The sequence below is a fragment of the Melopsittacus undulatus genome, chromosome 1 (assembly GCF_012275295.1).
Source record: "Melopsittacus undulatus isolate bMelUnd1 chromosome 1, bMelUnd1.mat.Z, whole genome shotgun sequence".
Lineage (NCBI taxonomy): Eukaryota > Metazoa > Chordata > Aves > Psittaciformes > Psittaculidae > Melopsittacus > Melopsittacus undulatus.
Window position 1 is genome coordinate 12,065,857 of NC_047527.1, and position 17,945 is coordinate 12,083,801.

The following is a 17,945-nucleotide window of genomic DNA, read 5'->3' on the forward strand; positions in this document are numbered from 1 at the left end:
GATATGAATGGTGCATCATGTTTTTGGAAAGGATAATAGGATAAATGCATCATATACTCATTTGATAATGAACATTCAGTAAGCACTGCAGATAAATTTGAAATTCAGTTCTATGATATTTAAACCTGCATGTGGTCAGTTATAATGTACATTTCTGTTGCTAAAAGCATCCATTCTACAGAGTAACTGCTGACTACTAGATGAGGTTATGCAAAGTAGCTGTATTGCCAATCACAGGTTTATTTCCTTTGGAAGCAGGCTGGCTACATCCAATATAAGTGGCATTTAGCCCTGGAACTCTGGGGGGGGGGGGGGTTATACCTCCCCTGCCTGCTCGGAGGGTTTCTCAGGAATGAACTGTGCCCAAAATCACTCCCAAGTTTTGTTCTCAAGGGAATTGTTTGGCCAATGCCAGGGAGCAAACAGCAGTCCTGAAAAGCTTGTTCAGCGCTTGGTCCAGTAGATACAACAATAGTTTCAAGTAAAGATGAGAATCTCTTAGGCTACTTCAGGGTTGTTCAGGGATGGAGATGGAATGTGCAATCACTGTGTGTTTTCTCACAGCGTTACACAGAGTATAAAAAAATGTTTAATGTCCTGTTTATTTTATGCAGAATATTTATTTGGACATAATTATAGCCGAGAAATTATTCTATCATGCCCATGGCAGGGGGATTGGAACTGGATGACCTTAAGGTCCTTTCCAACTCTAATCATTCTATGATTCTATGTCCTCTGCCTATTCATCTCTTACTAGTGCTTTGCTCAGCTTTCTCATGTGCATGTGACTGAACAGGCCAACAGCCAAGTTTATATTTAGTACTGCACGAGTCAGCATCCTTTCATGCCTTAATCACTGTAGTAACAGGAAACCATTTGGGAGTTATAACAAATGATGTGGAATTTTTTCTTTGCTGTCAACCTGCGGATTGGTTTTTCCCATCAGAATCTTAAGGGAATATAATTGAGGATCAATGGACATGGTTTTTCAAATTTGTGTTTTGCTGTAAGTGCTGAGATTTTGGCAGTGTTTGTTAAAACATTGAGAAAAACAAAGGAGGTACAAAGGACAGTTAGGATGTGAATATGAGCTTATTCCATGAATGAACTCGTGCATTATGGTCAGAATTTACTCTTAAGGATCTACCTGTAGATACTGAATGAAGCAGTATAACACACATCTCATTTCTAGGTTTCAATCCAGAATTCTGGGGATAAGGATCCTTTTATGGAATATCTCTTTTTAATAGACACACCAGTTGCTTTGATTTCTTGTTGTATGCAAGTAAAGCCCTTGCCGTTCCATGATGTGTATCTGAATGATTCACTGAAATGATGTGGACAGGCTTTTGAATTCGAGACAAAACTCCTAATTTCTAAATGAGACCCTAACCTTCAGATTCCTCTTCCTTCTTGATATTCATTGTTAAATCATTAATCTTATAAGATTTGGGTCACTATTTAAAACCTTATAAAACACTGCTCATATTTTTGTCTTGGACTTAACAATACTCGGCTGTAGCATGTGTCTTCCTAGAGCAGCCCTGGCCATAGTACCTCTTATCACTGTTACGAGTTTCATGCTGCTGGGTGAGAGTAAAAGATTTAGCTATAAAATTTAATGGCAGCATTAGCTGCAGTTTGAATTAAACATCAAAACGTGCCTTTAGGCTTGCAGGTTCTTTTGTATGCCAGGTCTTAAAAAATTGATAACTCAGAAACTGGTGATGACAACTTTCTGGGTTTTGGTTGCTTTATTTTTTTTACCATCTGTCTGAATAAATGCACTCCCATTACCTGTTAGTCCATTGGGGGGTTTTATCAGCTAAGGAGAATAATCTTAAAACTAAATTCAAGTATTTGGTTTAAATTGGCTACAACTGGCAGAGTTAATTTAACTCACTTGATGTGGGGCAAGCTGGGGGTAATGGTAAACTCCTGCTGACAGGTCTGTATTCCCCTGGGTTCTGTCTATTAAAAAAAGATAAATGCTAGCAAAAAAAGGTGTAAATTCAAAAAGGATCAAGGACAGGTTTAAGAAGCACTTTATTTTTTTCTCTGCCCCCTCCCCCCCCCAACTTTGCTAAGTCAGGGCTCATGACCCGTGTTGCTCTTGAACCTTGGATTATAGCTTCATTTGTAGTAATGAATGTCAGGTAGAAAATAGAATATTCATTTTATTCCTTCTGTGATAAGATTGGATGAGGCTTGGAGCAACCTGGTTTAGTGGAAGGTGTCCCTGCCCATGGCAGGGGGTTGGAACTGGACCGGCCTTAAGGTTCTTTCCAACCCATACCATTCTGTGATTCTATAGAGATGAATTCTGGTGTCTGGCACAGGATGAACCTGCTGAATGGCTGTCATGAAATGCAATACTGGAGTCCAGTACTGCCTCTTTTCTCAGACATCTAAACTCTTGGAACTCTTGGATTCTGACTGAATTAATATCTTGAAAGAACATTTTGCAGTTCAGACCTTGTTTTCCCTCCAGTAAAACAAGTGAAGGGCATGTTTCCTTTGCTGTACTCTGAAGGGTTTTTTCATAGAGTGTTATTTTTTTGCTGAGCCTTGAAAATTCAAATAGTCAGAAAAGTTTCCTATGAATAAATACCTGGTTCTGAAACACATTTTGTTATGCAGAGTTTCAGAAGATTGCCTTAAAGAATTCTTTTGTGTCTGTGGGATGTGTTCCACAGGTTCCGTCCTATCTTTCAAAGTATGTTATGGTTTAAAGAGGGGTGGTATTGGAAGTGATTCTGTAAAAAGGTTACTGGATTTCATGCCACAGTGGTTACTTAATTCTTTCAGCTTTCATTCCTTTTTTCCCCCCTCCCAATATCCCCGCTTTAAACTAAACTTTGGCCTCTGCAAGTCATGCTGAGCTGGTCCTTCCCTGTCAGGCAGTGCTCTGGACCTAGCAGTGGCAGAGCATACTTCACCTGTCAGTGAAGTCATCTTTGTGCTTAAAGGCTTGTTTTGGTGCTCCACAGGAGACAGGTTTTTCCTTGAGGCTGGTCCTGCAGGTACCGTGTGACAGGGTCCTGAGCAGCCTGGTCTGATTCGGTTCTGCTTTGTGCAGGGCTGGGAGGAGGTGTCTGTCCAAGCTAAAGACTTAGCTTGGCTGAGACAGAGAGGGTGTTGGGATTGGAGCTTCCCTCTCTGGAGCGTGAGCAGGTTTGATCTGCACTAGTTACCTGAGCTTTGTCTGTCTGACTTCTCCTATCTCAGTCTCATTAGTTAGTACATGTAACCCCAGATTTTTTCCCCAGATTAATCTTTATCTCTCTGATAGAAGCTGTGCGTCAGGCAGATTGCCAGATGAGTTTGGCAAGACTCCCTTATGAAAGAAAGTTCTTATGGATGGAGCAGGAAGATGCTGTCACCTATGCAAGAGTTTCCTATGGCCAAACAAGGGCAGGGTGGTCTCCAGAGCACAGTGCCACCATACTGCTGTCTCAGCGACCCCTCTTTTAATACTGAAGTGCCTTAGGTGCCATGCTTCATGAAATGGTTATTTAGCAGATATCCCACCCTACTGAAAAAGGTTATGTCAATGATGAAGTAATTTTTGCTTATATTTGATCGTTTGCTGTTCACCCCCTCCCCCCCCCCCCCCTTGTAACTCATAATTCCTCTAGCCCCAAAGTAGTGTCCCCCAATCTCCCTTCTTCTAAAACCATCCCAGGATAGTTCTTATGTTCTGGAGGAGCTGGTTTATGTTTTTTAATTAATGTGATTTGAAGCTTCCATTATTCATAGATGTGAAAGTTTTGGGTTTTTTTTCCTACCAAATGCTTGCCCTCAATTCCTCCTTTTGGTAATAAGTTCCTAGAATCAATTACTCACTGGGTTTTAGCTTTGTTTAATAGCTTTCTCTCTGCACTGAGTGGAGAGTAATTATGTAGACTGCCATGTGCTATCAAACTCAGGAATCAGTTGTAGTTAAATCCACAAGACTGATGTTAAATCCACTAAAGGCTCGTAATATTTTGTGACAAATAGAGTAGTCTTCTGTTTGTGTTTGTACCCACAGTACTTCACGTGGGTATTACCTAAACTAACTCATTATCATAGTCAGGGCAAACTATGAAAAGATGTCTTATTCAGAGGTAGATAAGAGTGTTTCCTGGAAGTTTATGTTACAGCTTTTTATCATACTATTTTAATTTCTCCTTTACAGTAAGCTTGAATATAGAGTGACTTGGTACACAAATGCTTACTCTGGTCTACACTGTTCAGACATGCTCAAATGGTTCACAGCCTGTGTTTGAAGCTTTGTCTCTTCATGTACTTACCTGTCCCAAGTAAAATTTGAATACTTGAGGTCGTGTTGTAGGTTTGTCTCATGTTACACCATTTTTTACCTTTGCCTATAGAAGTACCTAATCAAAAGTATGGAAGCAACTTGTCAAAAGCTCAAGGTTTATAATACTGGAAGATACCGGGGCAGCTTCGTTTTCTACTTTAAAATGGGGTCTTTTGCCCAACAGCCACATTTTAGAAAACCTACAAATGCAATAGAAGCCTAAAAAAGTATGTTTTCTTTCCCTCGCCCTATGGAATGGGTACCTCTTGCTGCTGCATTCTGTGCATCACCTCTAATAGTCTGTGTTAGCTACCTGTAGAGTGCTTTGTCAGGTTCAGGAGTGACATCCTGGTCCTTCCAAGCACTTAATGGTTTGAAGCCAAAATACATGAAACATGCACCAAATGGCTGGGCTTGTTCTGCTATTACTGGGATCAGTGCTCTCGAATGTCATTGTAGTATTTTTCTTTCATTCTCATAATAGCTATTAAAAGATGCCTTCTGTCAGAACAGAGGTAGGAGATCTTTTGCAGACTGTCTCTAGAGGAAAGGTTGTCTGCTGCATGCCTAGAGGTCTAAAACCAAATAATTAAATACAGGTCTCTCTCGATGTCCTGGTTTGTCTAATTTTAGTGTGTTTTTCTAATTCTCAGTAATTAAAGATGGCTGTTGAGCTGCTTCTAATGTATGCTGTTACTTTGCATAATTACTTACATTATTGTAATCTTGTAATATTTCTCTAAGACTGTTTGGCTTTAAATATATGTGGGTTTTTTTTTTTGTAAAATAATAATGTAGATGTGAAACATTTATCTTCAAATTTGAAAGCTGTTAAATAACATAACTGCTTTTTTGCCTGCTAATAATTTGATAAATTATAATAAGCTGAGTTTGTGATGAAGTAGCTAACTTTCTCATTTCGTTTTGACTTCTCTAGAGAAGTTGGAGATTGCCCCACCATCTCCAGGACAACTGAAACATGGTAAAAGAAGAATGTTTGTTGAATGTGGTTCAGTACTTGTGCAGTCTGTGTTTTGAATTGCTTCATCTTTCTCCTGCAAATGCTGGTCTGTCCTCATCCCTGTCGTCTGGAGTAACAGAAAACCAAAGCAAGCACCAACAGCCACTCTGCCACCTTTATTTCATAACACCTCAGCTGGAGAATGTGAACCATTTAGTAAAAGTAGGACAGAAAGCCTAAATGAGAGCGCGTTGTTCAAAGCCAGCAGCAAACACTGGTTTTCTAAGCCAAGCAGTGTTGATGCTGCAGAACCTTGTGGGGTTTTTGTGTTTAAAACTATTGACTTGCTTCTAGTTGCCTGTATTTTAAATGGACTGAAAAATGGGGTAAAATTGCAGAGAAATTGGAGAGAGATTTGGTATTCTTTGTAATACCATGCTCATTCACATTCTGGATTAGTTTGCAAATCAGTGTATTTATGTGGTTTTATGCTCTCAGTTAGCAAATACATGTAGTTGAACCTTTTACTGTTCCACGTATCTGCACTTATTTCTCTTTGGGTTTTTTTTTCCTTGGTCCCTGGGATTCTGTTTACTCCTTGGATTCCAAAACTATGGCAATTTTGGTAGGAATTTGAGTTCTCTCTGTAGCTCCAGAGTTTGGTTGCACACATTTGAAAATACTGGGCGCATCTGTCATACCTGTGTGATATTTTTGTTGTTGTTTTTATTTTGGGGGGTTTTGTCCTGCAGTGGTTTAAAACAACAATTGGGAACTTTTACACAGTCCGTGCTTTAGTCTTTCACTGGTGCATTATGTGTTTTTACAAAGTAGCTCCGGAAGTCCAGACATGTTCTAGTACCTAAGCATGAAAGCTCTCTTGAGTGTGGCTTTGTTTTCTTATATGGATTGATGCTGTCTGTGAGAGGTAAATGCAAAAGGGACCCATTCCAGTTGCTTTTCACACGACTGTGAGGTTTGTGCACTTTTCTTTCTTCCTTCTTTGTATGCTTGCATCTCTGTAAGTTTATGACATTTAAGAGTTGTTGATCCCATCTGAAGTGAAAAAACCCTCAAACCCGAACAACTGAAGAGCTGATGCATTTTAAATGTTAAAAAGAAGTTCTAACTTTAAGCTGTATTTTAGTCATGTAGTCTGTCCTCGGTGTTGTATTCAGTCTTATGAAGCCAGCACCTGGCTGGAGGCTATGCTATGCAAATTCAATCCTATCTCTATCAGAAGCTTACAAGCTAAAACTTGAGAGAGAAAATGAAGCAGGACAAAAAGGAATGACATGGTAACACTGTGTTTGTTAGGAATTATTATTCAGACCAGCATGTTCCAAGGTCCTGCAATATAAAATATTTTCACACAGGGTTTACTTGGAATTTCAGGAGTAAAAAGGAAAAAAACCCCAAACACATGAAACAAAATGTGGAACTTCAATTCTTAAACAATGAATTGAGGAGCAGCTTCAAGGCTGACATGCTCTCAGCATAGGTCCCAGCCAAAATCAAGATACAGAAGTCTGGATTGGAATAGTGAGATGTTTAACGCTGTGTGACACCAGTGAAAATCATCTGAGCATCTGCAGATTTAGTTGAATGAGTTTTGATGAGAATTGCCTAGCTCCAGGCAATACTCTTAAAATATGAATTGTTAGGAATGCATGAAAAAGAGCTTTTGCACAGGAATAGAGAGGAATTTGCAGAGAAAGGGGCTTTACTTCGAGCAAGAGAAGAGTGTAGAGAGTGTAGTGAGACAGTTTGGTAATTCTTAGTGATACCGTGACTGGTTGGAAGGACTAAATAGTGCCAAAGTTTGTGTAGCTTTCAGTGTTTCTTTTGTGCTCTAGTAGGCATAAGTAGCTTCCATCCAAAACTGTACAAGTATTTGCAGAGTAAGTTGCTTTAACTGGTTATTCAAAGGCCATTAGTAACACTCAGGTGTAGGAAAGGGTTTTACTAAACCTGCCAGAAACAAAGTCATCAATAGAAGTAGTGGGAAAAGGATTTTGTGTATGTTCTGTTTGTTTCTCTTAAAGGCAGTATTAGACTGACATTGCGGTTGTTGTGAACTAGTGAACTCTTACACATATTTACTTTCTCTTTGTTACTTATTTCTTTTAGTGTTCTTCCACAATGCAGTACCTTTTGTAGGGTTTGGATTTTTGGATAACGCAATTATGATTGCTGCGGTAAGTTCACTGTTTAATTCCTCGATCAAGTCAGTAAGCTTCATATCGTTCAAGTAGAATAAAACCGACTAGACTGAGAGCTTCAGTAAGACACTATATCAACTCACCCTTTTAATCTCTCTTCTTTATAAAAAAAAAGCCCATGCCGTGTTCAGCCTTTGCCCAGTGCAAAGGAGCATTGTTCCTTCTGAAGGCCAGCATTGCAACAAATTTTACTGAACTGAGATGAAACTTGCTTTTTTTCCTCTCTTAATTTGTGCTGTAAGACACATTTATGATCACTGACTGATTATAATGTGATTATAACGCATTGATGAATACATCTTCAGGGCTTTTACTGATGTGTTCCTTTGTTCTGAGTGACGCAGGCACTGTTAGTGCTGATGTTGATTTGTGCTGATGCAGCCTGGCACTTCTGACTAACACTCTTGACGTATTTTGTTTGTTTGGAAGATTAAATGGGCTAGTGGAACAGGAAGATCTATAAAGGCCAAATAAACTGTTCCTCCTGTAGATCTATCACTGAGGATAAATTCCACCTTATTCCACGAGGATGATCAGGGGACTGGAGCACCTCCCATATGAAGACAGGCTGAGAAAGTTGGGGCTGTTTAGTCTGGAGAAGAGAAGGCTGCGTGGAGACCTCATAGCAGCCTTCCAGTATCTGAAGGGGGCTACAATTATGCTGGGGGGAACGGACTCTTCATTAGGGACTGTAGTGATAGGACAAGGGGTAATGGGTTAAAACTTAAACAGGGGAAGTTTAAATTAGATATAAAGAAGTTCTTTACTGTAAGCAAGGGTGGTGAGGCACTGGAATGGGTTGCCAAGGGAGGTTGTGAATGCTCTATCCCTGACAGTGCTCAAGGACAGGTTGGACAGAGCCTTGGGTGACATGGTTTAGTGTGAGGTGTCCCTGCCAATGGCAGGGGGGTTGGAACTGGATGATCTTAAGATCTTTTGCAATCCAAACTATTCTGTGATTCAATGTGATATTAATCATGGAATAATTGAGGTGGGAAAGGACCACAGGACCTGTCAAGTCTCTAGTCTTTCACTTGCTCAGGACCTTCCTCAGGGTCTCCAATCTATAACTTTGTGCTCAAAGCAGGATCACCTGTAAAGTCAGGCTAGGTTATTTGTGGTTTCATCCAGTGGTACTTGAGAAGATGCAATGGTAAAGACTGCAGAGTCTTTCTGGGCAGCCTGTTCCAATGCTCAGCTGTACTTACAGTGGAAAATACCCTCCTATATCCAACTGAAACATGTCTTGTTTTAATTCATGCATGTTGTGTCTCATCTTTGGACCTTGTAATGCTGTTTCATCATGCAGTTCACTGTGATTTTGTTTCTTCACCTAAAGAAGTAAGGAGCTACAATACTGTGTTTTATTCGTTCAGTATTTGTAGAAGTATGTATTCACAGCTATACATTCAGCTAAGAATTACAGTGGGGGAAATGATACGCAGAGATAGGGGTTAGTTTTGTCCATTAGCTGGCCATTATGGAAAAATATAAACTATTAAGAGTATCAGAAGTAAGCTCTTGTCCTGAGGAGAAATATATATGCTCGGAGGATGGGAGCTGTGAAGATCTAGTAAAAGTAATGTCCATTTATCCTTTCAATGTCAACATAAGCAAGCAATAAGCAATACTTTTGCTGGTTTACTCAGTGTAATCTATTTTAACTCCAAATCTCTCAAGTAATGAGAAAATTCTTATTTTTCAGGGAACCCAAATAGAATTGTCAATTGGAGTTATCCTAGGAATTTCAACTATGGCAGGCAAGTAATAAAATGCAGTATGTGTAGACTGATAAGCACACTCCTATATTTTAGGCTGACAGTGGGCCACAGGGCTGGAAATGACTCTTTCTTGGTCTTGCAGCTGCCTTTCCTAATAAAGAAACAACCTATGGTTAAAGCAAGGACATATTCCATTTGCAGAAATGGAATTTCAGTTCACATAACTTTGGCAATGCTTATTGTCCATTTTAATCTAAAAGCTCAAATCCTGGGTTGCTTAGGAAAGTGTATTTACATTTCTGTAATGGGACTGCTCTAAATTCCCTAGGGTCTGATACTTACCTATGTGTGTTTATGTATTTGTAAGTTGCTGTTTGCTTGCAGTGCTGAGTGAAGCTCAGTGTTGGTGTCCTTTTACTGTGCTGGCCCATGTTCTTGGTGGCTTCTCTGCCTCCCTGCGATAGCAAGGGGAGGCCCAGCAGCCACCCTGCTCCTGCACTGAACCAGAACTGATAAGTTCTGCTCAACGGCTTTGGTGCCTCTGCAGTGTCAGGGGAGAGAAAATGCCACTGGATCCATCAGGTGCAGTGTGGCTTGAAAGCACACAGACAGCTTAAATCCTGAACAAGAAATGTGCGGCATTTCTCTGTTGCAATGCAAGGCAGTCACAAGGGAGCTTATCTCACAAAGATCTGCTGTGAAATCATGTATATTAAACGTATAACTTCATTCAGTCATATCTACAGTGTTGCTAATCTGACACAGTTCATGGGTGTGTTAAAATGTTTATCAGAACTACATATATGATTAACAGCTCCTTCTGTTTCCCATGCACCTGCACCTCTTCAGGCACTGGAAGGCCTTGTTGGTGTCCAGCATTAGCTGTGTGAAACTGGCAACCACCCATGGCTGTTTTTAACTGATCTGAAGAATTCTTACATTGGTTTCCAGGTGTCTGTGACATCTGTTTGTATTTGTCAAGTGTTCTTTGTATAAGTTAAGCAAAAATAGTTGCACTTCCTGTTATTGTTAGTCTGCTGCTGCTGCAAACTCTAGTGAGGTCAGAAGAAAAAACTCTAAAGAGACTTATTTCTAGTCTTTTATGCTGTATCTGCTAAGAAGAGTGACAGTCACTGGGGCAGGGAGGGAGGATAACTGATTGGGTTTATTTGTAATGAAAATAATGCTTTGCCTTCTTACCCCCTTCTCTTCCCTTTTCCTCCCTCCAGCTGCAGCTCTGGGAAACCTTGTTTCAGATTTAGCTGGACTGGGGTATGTCTGAACTTGTGTTGAGAATATGTGTATTGCTTTCCTCTCTTGCAAAACACTGTTGGTGCTACTGAGCTACAACATTATAAACTGCTGAAATACAATTGTTTGGGTTTTTTCTAGATCTGGAATTTTGCTTCAGTAAACTACGTGACTGTAGAAATGTATTCTGGTCCTTGCTAAGGAAAAGTTGGACTGTTAGGTGTATCTTGCCAAGGCTAAAACTGCAGTTTCATAGTTCTGAAACAGATTAACTGTCCTGTTATTACAGTGTTACATATTTTAAGGGATAAAATTGGGATTGGCATTTAGTCTGACCCAGTGTAGTCTGTAAGCAATGCTTGCTTTTAAGGAAGTTTTAATGAGAGCTTTTTCTGCAAGGAGTGCTTTTGTTAAAAAGAAATATGGAAAAGTACATGTTTTGTGATGCAGTATGTTGCTATGTTAGAATATCCCTCATATACCTGCTCTGGTTGTTATAACTACATCAAGAGGTATTTCCTTCTCCTCAGATAAAAGTTATGTATCTGGAATGCCCTCAGATCTCAGCATACCTACTGCTGACATAAACAGATGCAGCTGACTTTATTTTTTAAAGGAATATTTGCTGAAAGTAAAGCTTCAGTTATGACTCTTGTGCCCACTTGTCCTCTTTTTTTTCCCCTGCAAATATCGAGGCTCATTCCTAGTGTGTGTGTGTAACCTTTCCTCCAGTGGAGGTCAACAAGCTCTGCAAAAATACCCAACATTCACACCAGTTTTGTCTTGCTGCATAAAGTTTTTCTGTGTATTGAATCAGTAAGAAAATGAATGAACTTGCAGTGCAAAATGCCCATCAGAAATCTGATGATCGCACTTTGCCTTATTTACCTCTTGATGACTTTAGCTGAAGGAAAAGCTATTCATTTTAAGCTCAGTGCTTCAAATACGTCAGAGTCCTCACTAGAAGTAATGGCAGATCCAAAATCGTTTGTCCTTGTTTTCTTGTTCTTCCAGTCTTGCAGGTTATGTAGAAGCTTTAGCTTCACGACTGGGTCTGTCAATCCCCGATCTGACACCCAAACAAGCTGATATGTGGCAAACGCGTCTCAGTGCACACTTGGTGAGTATCCTGTAGTTAGGCACTGTTTGTGTGGAGCTTGTTTGGTTTAAACTAATATGTGATAAATCCTTTTTGTCACTTTTGTCATTAAATACTTCATGATCACCAACATTTTACACCTTTCCTGGAAGGTTAGTCGTGAGCCTATACAGGGAGCATCATGAGACTGGATTATTTTGGGCTTGGGGGGATTTTCCATATGCAACAAGCTATGAATGACTAGTACCATGGACAGTCTCTGCAGTGACTTCATGTATGCCATGGAGATACCTGGGCTGAGCTCTGTCTACTGTGATAAGACAGTTTATCTGAAAGTTATAACCCCTTAGTAGTTCACTCCCATACATTATTTGTCAAGTGCTTGCTATTTATATACCTGTCCTAGTATGTGTTCATTTCTAATATTCTATAATTAGCTTGGATATGAAATTAGCTTTCCCTTGGGTAAATTTGCAGCATTTGAGTAATATTCAGTGTCTGGGTTTGCGGTTGTGGGACACTTAACTTGCAGATTCATTTTTCAGGATGATTACTTAATTAATATTTAAATATTTGAAGTGATCCCACTTCAGAAATGAGAACATTTAGTTTATTTTGATGAAAGAATCATATTATAAGGAACTGAGTAAAGAAACATATCCCTTTCACTTTGCCAGAATGAACCTTCATGGGGAAAAATATCTGCAGATTTAAGGGAAGAGAAATAAAACTAAGGGAAAAACTCTGCTTTTAGCAGTGATAGATCAAAGCACCGAGCAGGGAAGAATTGGCATGTTTGTGAGCTCCTCTCTAGTCTGCCCAACATTAGAGTCATCTTGGTGAAAGCTGAATCGGGCGAAAGCCTGTCATTGCACTGCAGCACATTCACAGTGCTTTTCTGTGAGGAGACTTCTGAGCATCTTTGCCTGAATGTGAGCAGGTTTTCTTTTATAACCATTGTCTCAAGTTTCTCAACACTGCCCACCTTCTGCTGGCGATGTGGTTTGGATGTTGCTTCTCTTACTTTTATCTCCTTTTGAATACTACATCTGAGGCAATTGTGAAAAACTGTGAAATGTTTTCCAATCTTTTTTATTTATTATTATTGCCTTCCCCTTGTGCCTTTGCAAGCCATCATGTTTGCAAGGAATTCCTCATTCCTGACTTTGCATTACCGCATGCAAACAGATACATTTATAATTGCACATAAAATGTGTGTGTGGTTTTGGTTTTTGTTTCACCCCCCTTGTCTGTCTTCCTAGCCAATCCTTTGAATCTGTCTCCTCCCTTACCACCTATGCAGCTCTTCATGGGTCATTCCCCTCCTCTTTGTTCAGAAATGTGCCTTTTATCACAGCACATGCTGTTTCTAACCTTGTCATATCTGTCTCTCTCTCATAGATTGTGTTTCTAGTCTGCATGCTAAGAAAAATGTGGCTCCCAACTGAAAACTAGAACAAAGGGTCTGTTTTCCTGGTTGTGTTGGTACTACACAGCAAAGGAGTAACAACTGATCAGTGAGAAACTTACTTTTTTCCCCCTTTCTCTAGGGTAAAGCTATTGGAGTAACCATTGGCTGCATTTTAGGAATGTTTCCTTTGTTCTTCTTTGGCGATGAGGAAGAAAAACTGGAAGAAAAAAAATAACCTTTTTACAAGACATATACAAATGTAAACTACTGTACCTCAGTTACTCGATTACGCTGTCAATATTTAGGAATTAACAGACAGTAAAAAATGTATAGACTTGGGAACAAAACCTTCAGCATGTCGTTTTATGGAAACACTAATTTATTGTGGCTTTGTTGTGTTCAGTACTTCTTTTTATAAGATATCATCTAACTTTTTATTTAATTGTAAATTTTTGAAGTGTTTTCACTTACGGCAAAATGTTTACCACTTTCCCCTTTAACTTTATTCTTTAATGGATTATTACTCTGATAATCCACCATGGGTGACAGTATAACTCTTTAGTTGCATATTGGTTACTTAACAGATGTAATTGCATGACAAAAATCTGACTGCTGTTCATCAGGTCCTTCAATGCAGATTATTAAGGAGGTCAGTGATGAGTAATTTCAAGTCCCTCACTTGCAAGATGTCTGGTTGCCCCCTAACCAGCCATCAGGTTGCACTGCCTTTAGATTAGATATTTCATTGATCTGTGACAGCCTAGCTTGCATTTTTCACCACAATCTGAATCGTCTTCTGAGATGATCATTTTAAGGATTTCACAAGGTAAGTGTTCCCAGTATAGGCTCTTTACCAAGTCCAATTTTGGTGGTGGTTTAGCACCTTCTATACTTCCATATTTGCCTCTTTTTTTCCTTTGTAAACAGTATTTTGAGAATTGAGATATCTTAAATTTGTCTTCCTGCATTTTGAGTGTGGTATTAAAGAATTCAGAGCAACTGTTTAAAAAATCCAAACAACTTTTTTTTCACTGTTCTGCTTAAAACAAGGTGTGAATAGTTGGGTGGGTGGATGAGGCTGGGAAATGCTTCAGGGTACGAATGAGTGCTGGTACTGCAAGTCTGTAATGGGTGGTTCAGTTGAAACAATAAAGCGTACCATCAGTCTGGATTAGAGGACCTGATCTGCAGATTATAACTTTGTATTTAAGATTAAGCCTTTGCTACTTATTTTTCTTTTTTTGCTGTAGGACAATTAGTAAAAAAGACCCCAAACAACAAAAAAGACTTGAGGCCTTTTTCCTTTTTTGCCTTTTATTTTTGCAGTCTTACTTGGTGTATTATAGAACTAACAGTGCAAACACATGTAACTGTGGTTTTTTATGTGGTCATGAATAAATTGGTTATGACTATCAAATATCCATAATGTTCAGGATCTGACTTGCCAATAGCATAATGCTAAACTGGTAACTGTTGATGAGGGGAGAGGGTTTCTTACCTGGTTGAATAACATTTGGGAAAGGTACTAAAAAGAGAGGCACAGCCAGGGCACTCTGGTTTATTGCTGGAATTGTTGGCACTTCTGAAGCCTATAGAAAGAAGCATCAAAAAGTAAAAATGATGTCCCCTGATGACTTTAATTTGCTGTAGGAAAAGTCTTGTTGTAATGTGTTACGTTTCACAGAGCTCATTGCTTATCTCTTGGTCGTAAATCTGACTTCTCTGTTCTCATTTCTAGAAGCCCTTTAAACACCAGTACTGAAACTTTGGCATCGACCTTTAATGAGGGTGACAGTGTTGTTTTCTGTTCTTTGAAAAGCAGACTTTGAAAACTTGCAGTGAGTAGTCCTTACAGCATGTACAGTACTTTGTACATTAAGCCATGGAAATCTGGACCAAACTGTCAGTCTGAAAGAGAGTTTAGCCAGGCCCAGAACACAAATGCAGAGGAGTTTTGGCTCGCATTTTCCAAGTTGGAAGCTTTATTGAAAAACCCCCAAATAAACGACAAAAGAAAACACCAATCACAAACACCACAAAAAACATCTTCCTTAGAAAATTATGTGCTCTTCCCCCACAGATTGCTGCTGGTTTACAATACTTCAGTGATCAGTGTTTTAGTCATACAAACATTTGTCTTGGCTTTGCCTTTTCTTCCTCTGCATGTACTTTTGTTTCTGGTATGTTTCTATACAAAGCTATATTTCCCACGTGTTGTTTTTTAAACTGAAGTACACATCAGAACAATTTTGCTTGTAGCTGCTTGTACAGTAATGCCAACACTGTTCCCCATTATGATACTGGCATCTTCATTGGAATCTTCAGCAGTGGCCAGACCTCTGTTCTTTGTCATCGTACCAACTGGAACACTGTTTTCATCACTTTTTTAGAGCTCATGAGAACAATAGGAAGGCTGTGTCAGCTGTCATAGTAGTTTTCATTTTATAATAGCAATAGGAAAGACCGTGTACTATTGTTAAATAGCTTGTGCATGTAAATCAAGTATGTTTTGTTGCTGTATGTTAAACTATTGTACTGCAACCAATACTTTTATTGGGAATTAACTAAAATATCTTCAAAGAAATGAATCATGTGTCGTCTTGTTAAACTATGGAGCTGGCCACAGAAATATGGAGGGCAAGTGACACATGGTAAGAAGTCTTGGGTGTTTCAGGCTGTTGTCTGATACCGTCCATCAAAAAGGTGATTTCTGAGGTTTCAGTATTTGACAAATGTGAAGAAATAACTCATGATTTGGGAGGAGCAGTGGCTCTGCTGGAGGCTGAGAGAAAGTGCTTGTTGGGGCCAAGCTGCCAGCCTGAGTACAGTAGGGGTAGCTTGCTTTGCCTACAGGGTCTGCTCTTGTGTGGAGGTGGTGCTGCTTCATGTGGAAGATATGTGCCTGATCTGTATCCTGTCCCCTCACAGTGAGGGTGGGTTTTTCTGGGGTGTATGGGTAAAAGTAATCCCTGATGGCTCTGATAATGATTTTTAAAGCACTGAAGACTCAAGAGAGAGCACTAACAAAACACTCTTCTTCATTTCCTGTTGTTTTCTCTCTCCTCAATAAAAGGAAAACCAAACACTACAGGCTTGTTCAGACACTTCAATATTGATCCATCTTTTTATTCTATCAGTTGGTCCCATGTTAATAGGAACTTTTCGAGTTAAAGGGCTGGTAGACCTGAAATTGTGTTTATTTTAAAATGCTGTCTTTTATTGTAACCTAAAATATAAATGTATTTTTGACCGTATGTTATCTAGGGACAAAGAACATGCATCTGATAATATGGTTATCTTGATCTTCTCGTCAGTATTTTCTCATGCATGTACTTTTACATAAATTATTTGGATTCAGACAACATCTTTTGTATTGTCCTTAATTAAATTGTCAAACTTTCTGTAAACTTTTATACTACAGCAAAGGTGTTCTGTGTTTCTTTATTAGACCAGATGCTGGAGGGGAAATGTTAATAATATCCTGTGGGTATTCAGTCTCAGCTATACAAACCAGGAACAGATGAGTGGTCCTTCGTTACTGTCATAGGAGATACCACCATGGTGGAGTGGTACTTTTGTCTCTTCATGCTTGGAAGAGCGTGATTTAAACAATTAAAGTGTTTGCATGGTAAATCAGTGGTGTTTGTGATTAATACGAGCCAGAAGCCCACTTGGGGTTTATATGCAAACTAAACCTTCATGAATTTTCCCAGACTTTGGAGCTCTTCACTTTGTTTTGCTCCTCAGTCAGTCCCTTCTGTGCATGTCTGTGCACAAAGAAGTGCTGTGAGTGGGGTATCTGTACTGAAAGGACGGTCTCATCTCACTTTGACAACCTGTATAGGCTGCGTTGTGTAAATCTCTACATTAATGTACAGAGTCTGTCACACTTTCTGTCCATCATGATTCCCTCTTCACTGGTGTTTTAAATGGTCTACTGACAAGCTGACAGAGCAGTGGTATATAAACTAAAGGTCTTAATAAAGCTTTGAGGAATTGTCATCCTGCTCCGAGAGTCTTATGCCTCTGGAATTTTTTGACCTAAAATGCTAAGAAAATAGCTAAAGCTACCCCAGGTTACAGTTAATATTCTCCTAACACAAAGTCAAGCTCCTGTTTTAAAGTCTTTATTTAACATTTGTTTCAGCTTTTACCCTTGTCTCCATGCTCAGGACCATGGGCATGCATCTTGTTGCTGTTGCTTCAAAATGGTAGTGTTTTTTGGGGCAAACTTACAACTTAAAAGCCAGCCAACAAAAGTGCAGAAGCATTTGACTTTGTTTTGTTTGAAGCCTACCTCCCCTAATCAAAACCCACCTTCTAGAGACCTGTGAGTTTCCCTGTCCCTGCTCCCCTAAGAGGTTGTCATCACTAGGGTTTGAGCAGTGCAGTCTCTGAGCCTCAGGTGTGGAAATCAGAATAGTGACCTTGTGTAGCAACAGGGAGTGTGGATTGCTGATCTCTCCTGTAAGGAGATGATGCCAAGATAAGGCTGCTTGCAGCAGCGTGTAGACAACTGACAGGAAACAGTTTTGGTTTAACAGTCTTTACTTCAGTAGTCCATGGCTATCTAAGCAACTGGCTTAAATAATGCTGCAGCTATGAATGCTACTCCACAGTCTCATGAGTTGCTTCTTTTTGTATGTGCAAAGACTAAGTTGTTGTGAAATACCAAAATCAGTTGAGACTTCAAACCTGATGCATTTTTGTGTCCCTTCTGTGTTCTGCTCTTGTGTTTATCAGTATCTCATTTATATATCTGTAATTGTGAAAAGGGCCTTATGCTTTTGCCTAGAGCATTTAATTAAACTGTAATTATTGATATTATCCATTAGTAAATAGATTATTTTGCAAAGGATTGTGAACTGTATTGAATATGACCATCCACTGGTTAGAAAACATGTATCCAAAGACTAAGATTTGTTGGATCTAGAGCTACCATTCCTGTTGGGAAGAAGTTGCCACCAAGCAGGG

At 39.4% G+C, this 17,945-nt stretch overlaps 1 protein-coding gene across 2 annotated transcripts in view; it reads left to right on the top strand.

Moving 5' to 3' along the window:
• TMEM65 (transmembrane protein 65) overlaps positions 1-16,604 on the top strand; it is a 33,681-nt gene extending 17,077 nt beyond the window's left edge. For both annotated transcript variants that reach the window (XM_034062388.1, XM_034062383.1), the window contains 6 exons: positions 5,244-5,288; positions 7,398-7,465; positions 9,195-9,249; positions 10,440-10,482; positions 11,476-11,581; positions 13,111-16,604. In XM_034062388.1, the coding sequence (XP_033918279.1) occupies positions 5,244-5,288; positions 7,398-7,465; positions 9,195-9,249; positions 10,440-10,482; positions 11,476-11,581; positions 13,111-13,206 (413 nt within the window). In that variant the 3' untranslated portion in view covers positions 13,207-16,604. The remainder of the gene's footprint in view (positions 1-5,243; positions 5,289-7,397; positions 7,466-9,194; positions 9,250-10,439; positions 10,483-11,475; positions 11,582-13,110) is intronic.
• The last annotated feature ends 1,341 nt before the right edge of the window (positions 16,605-17,945 follow it).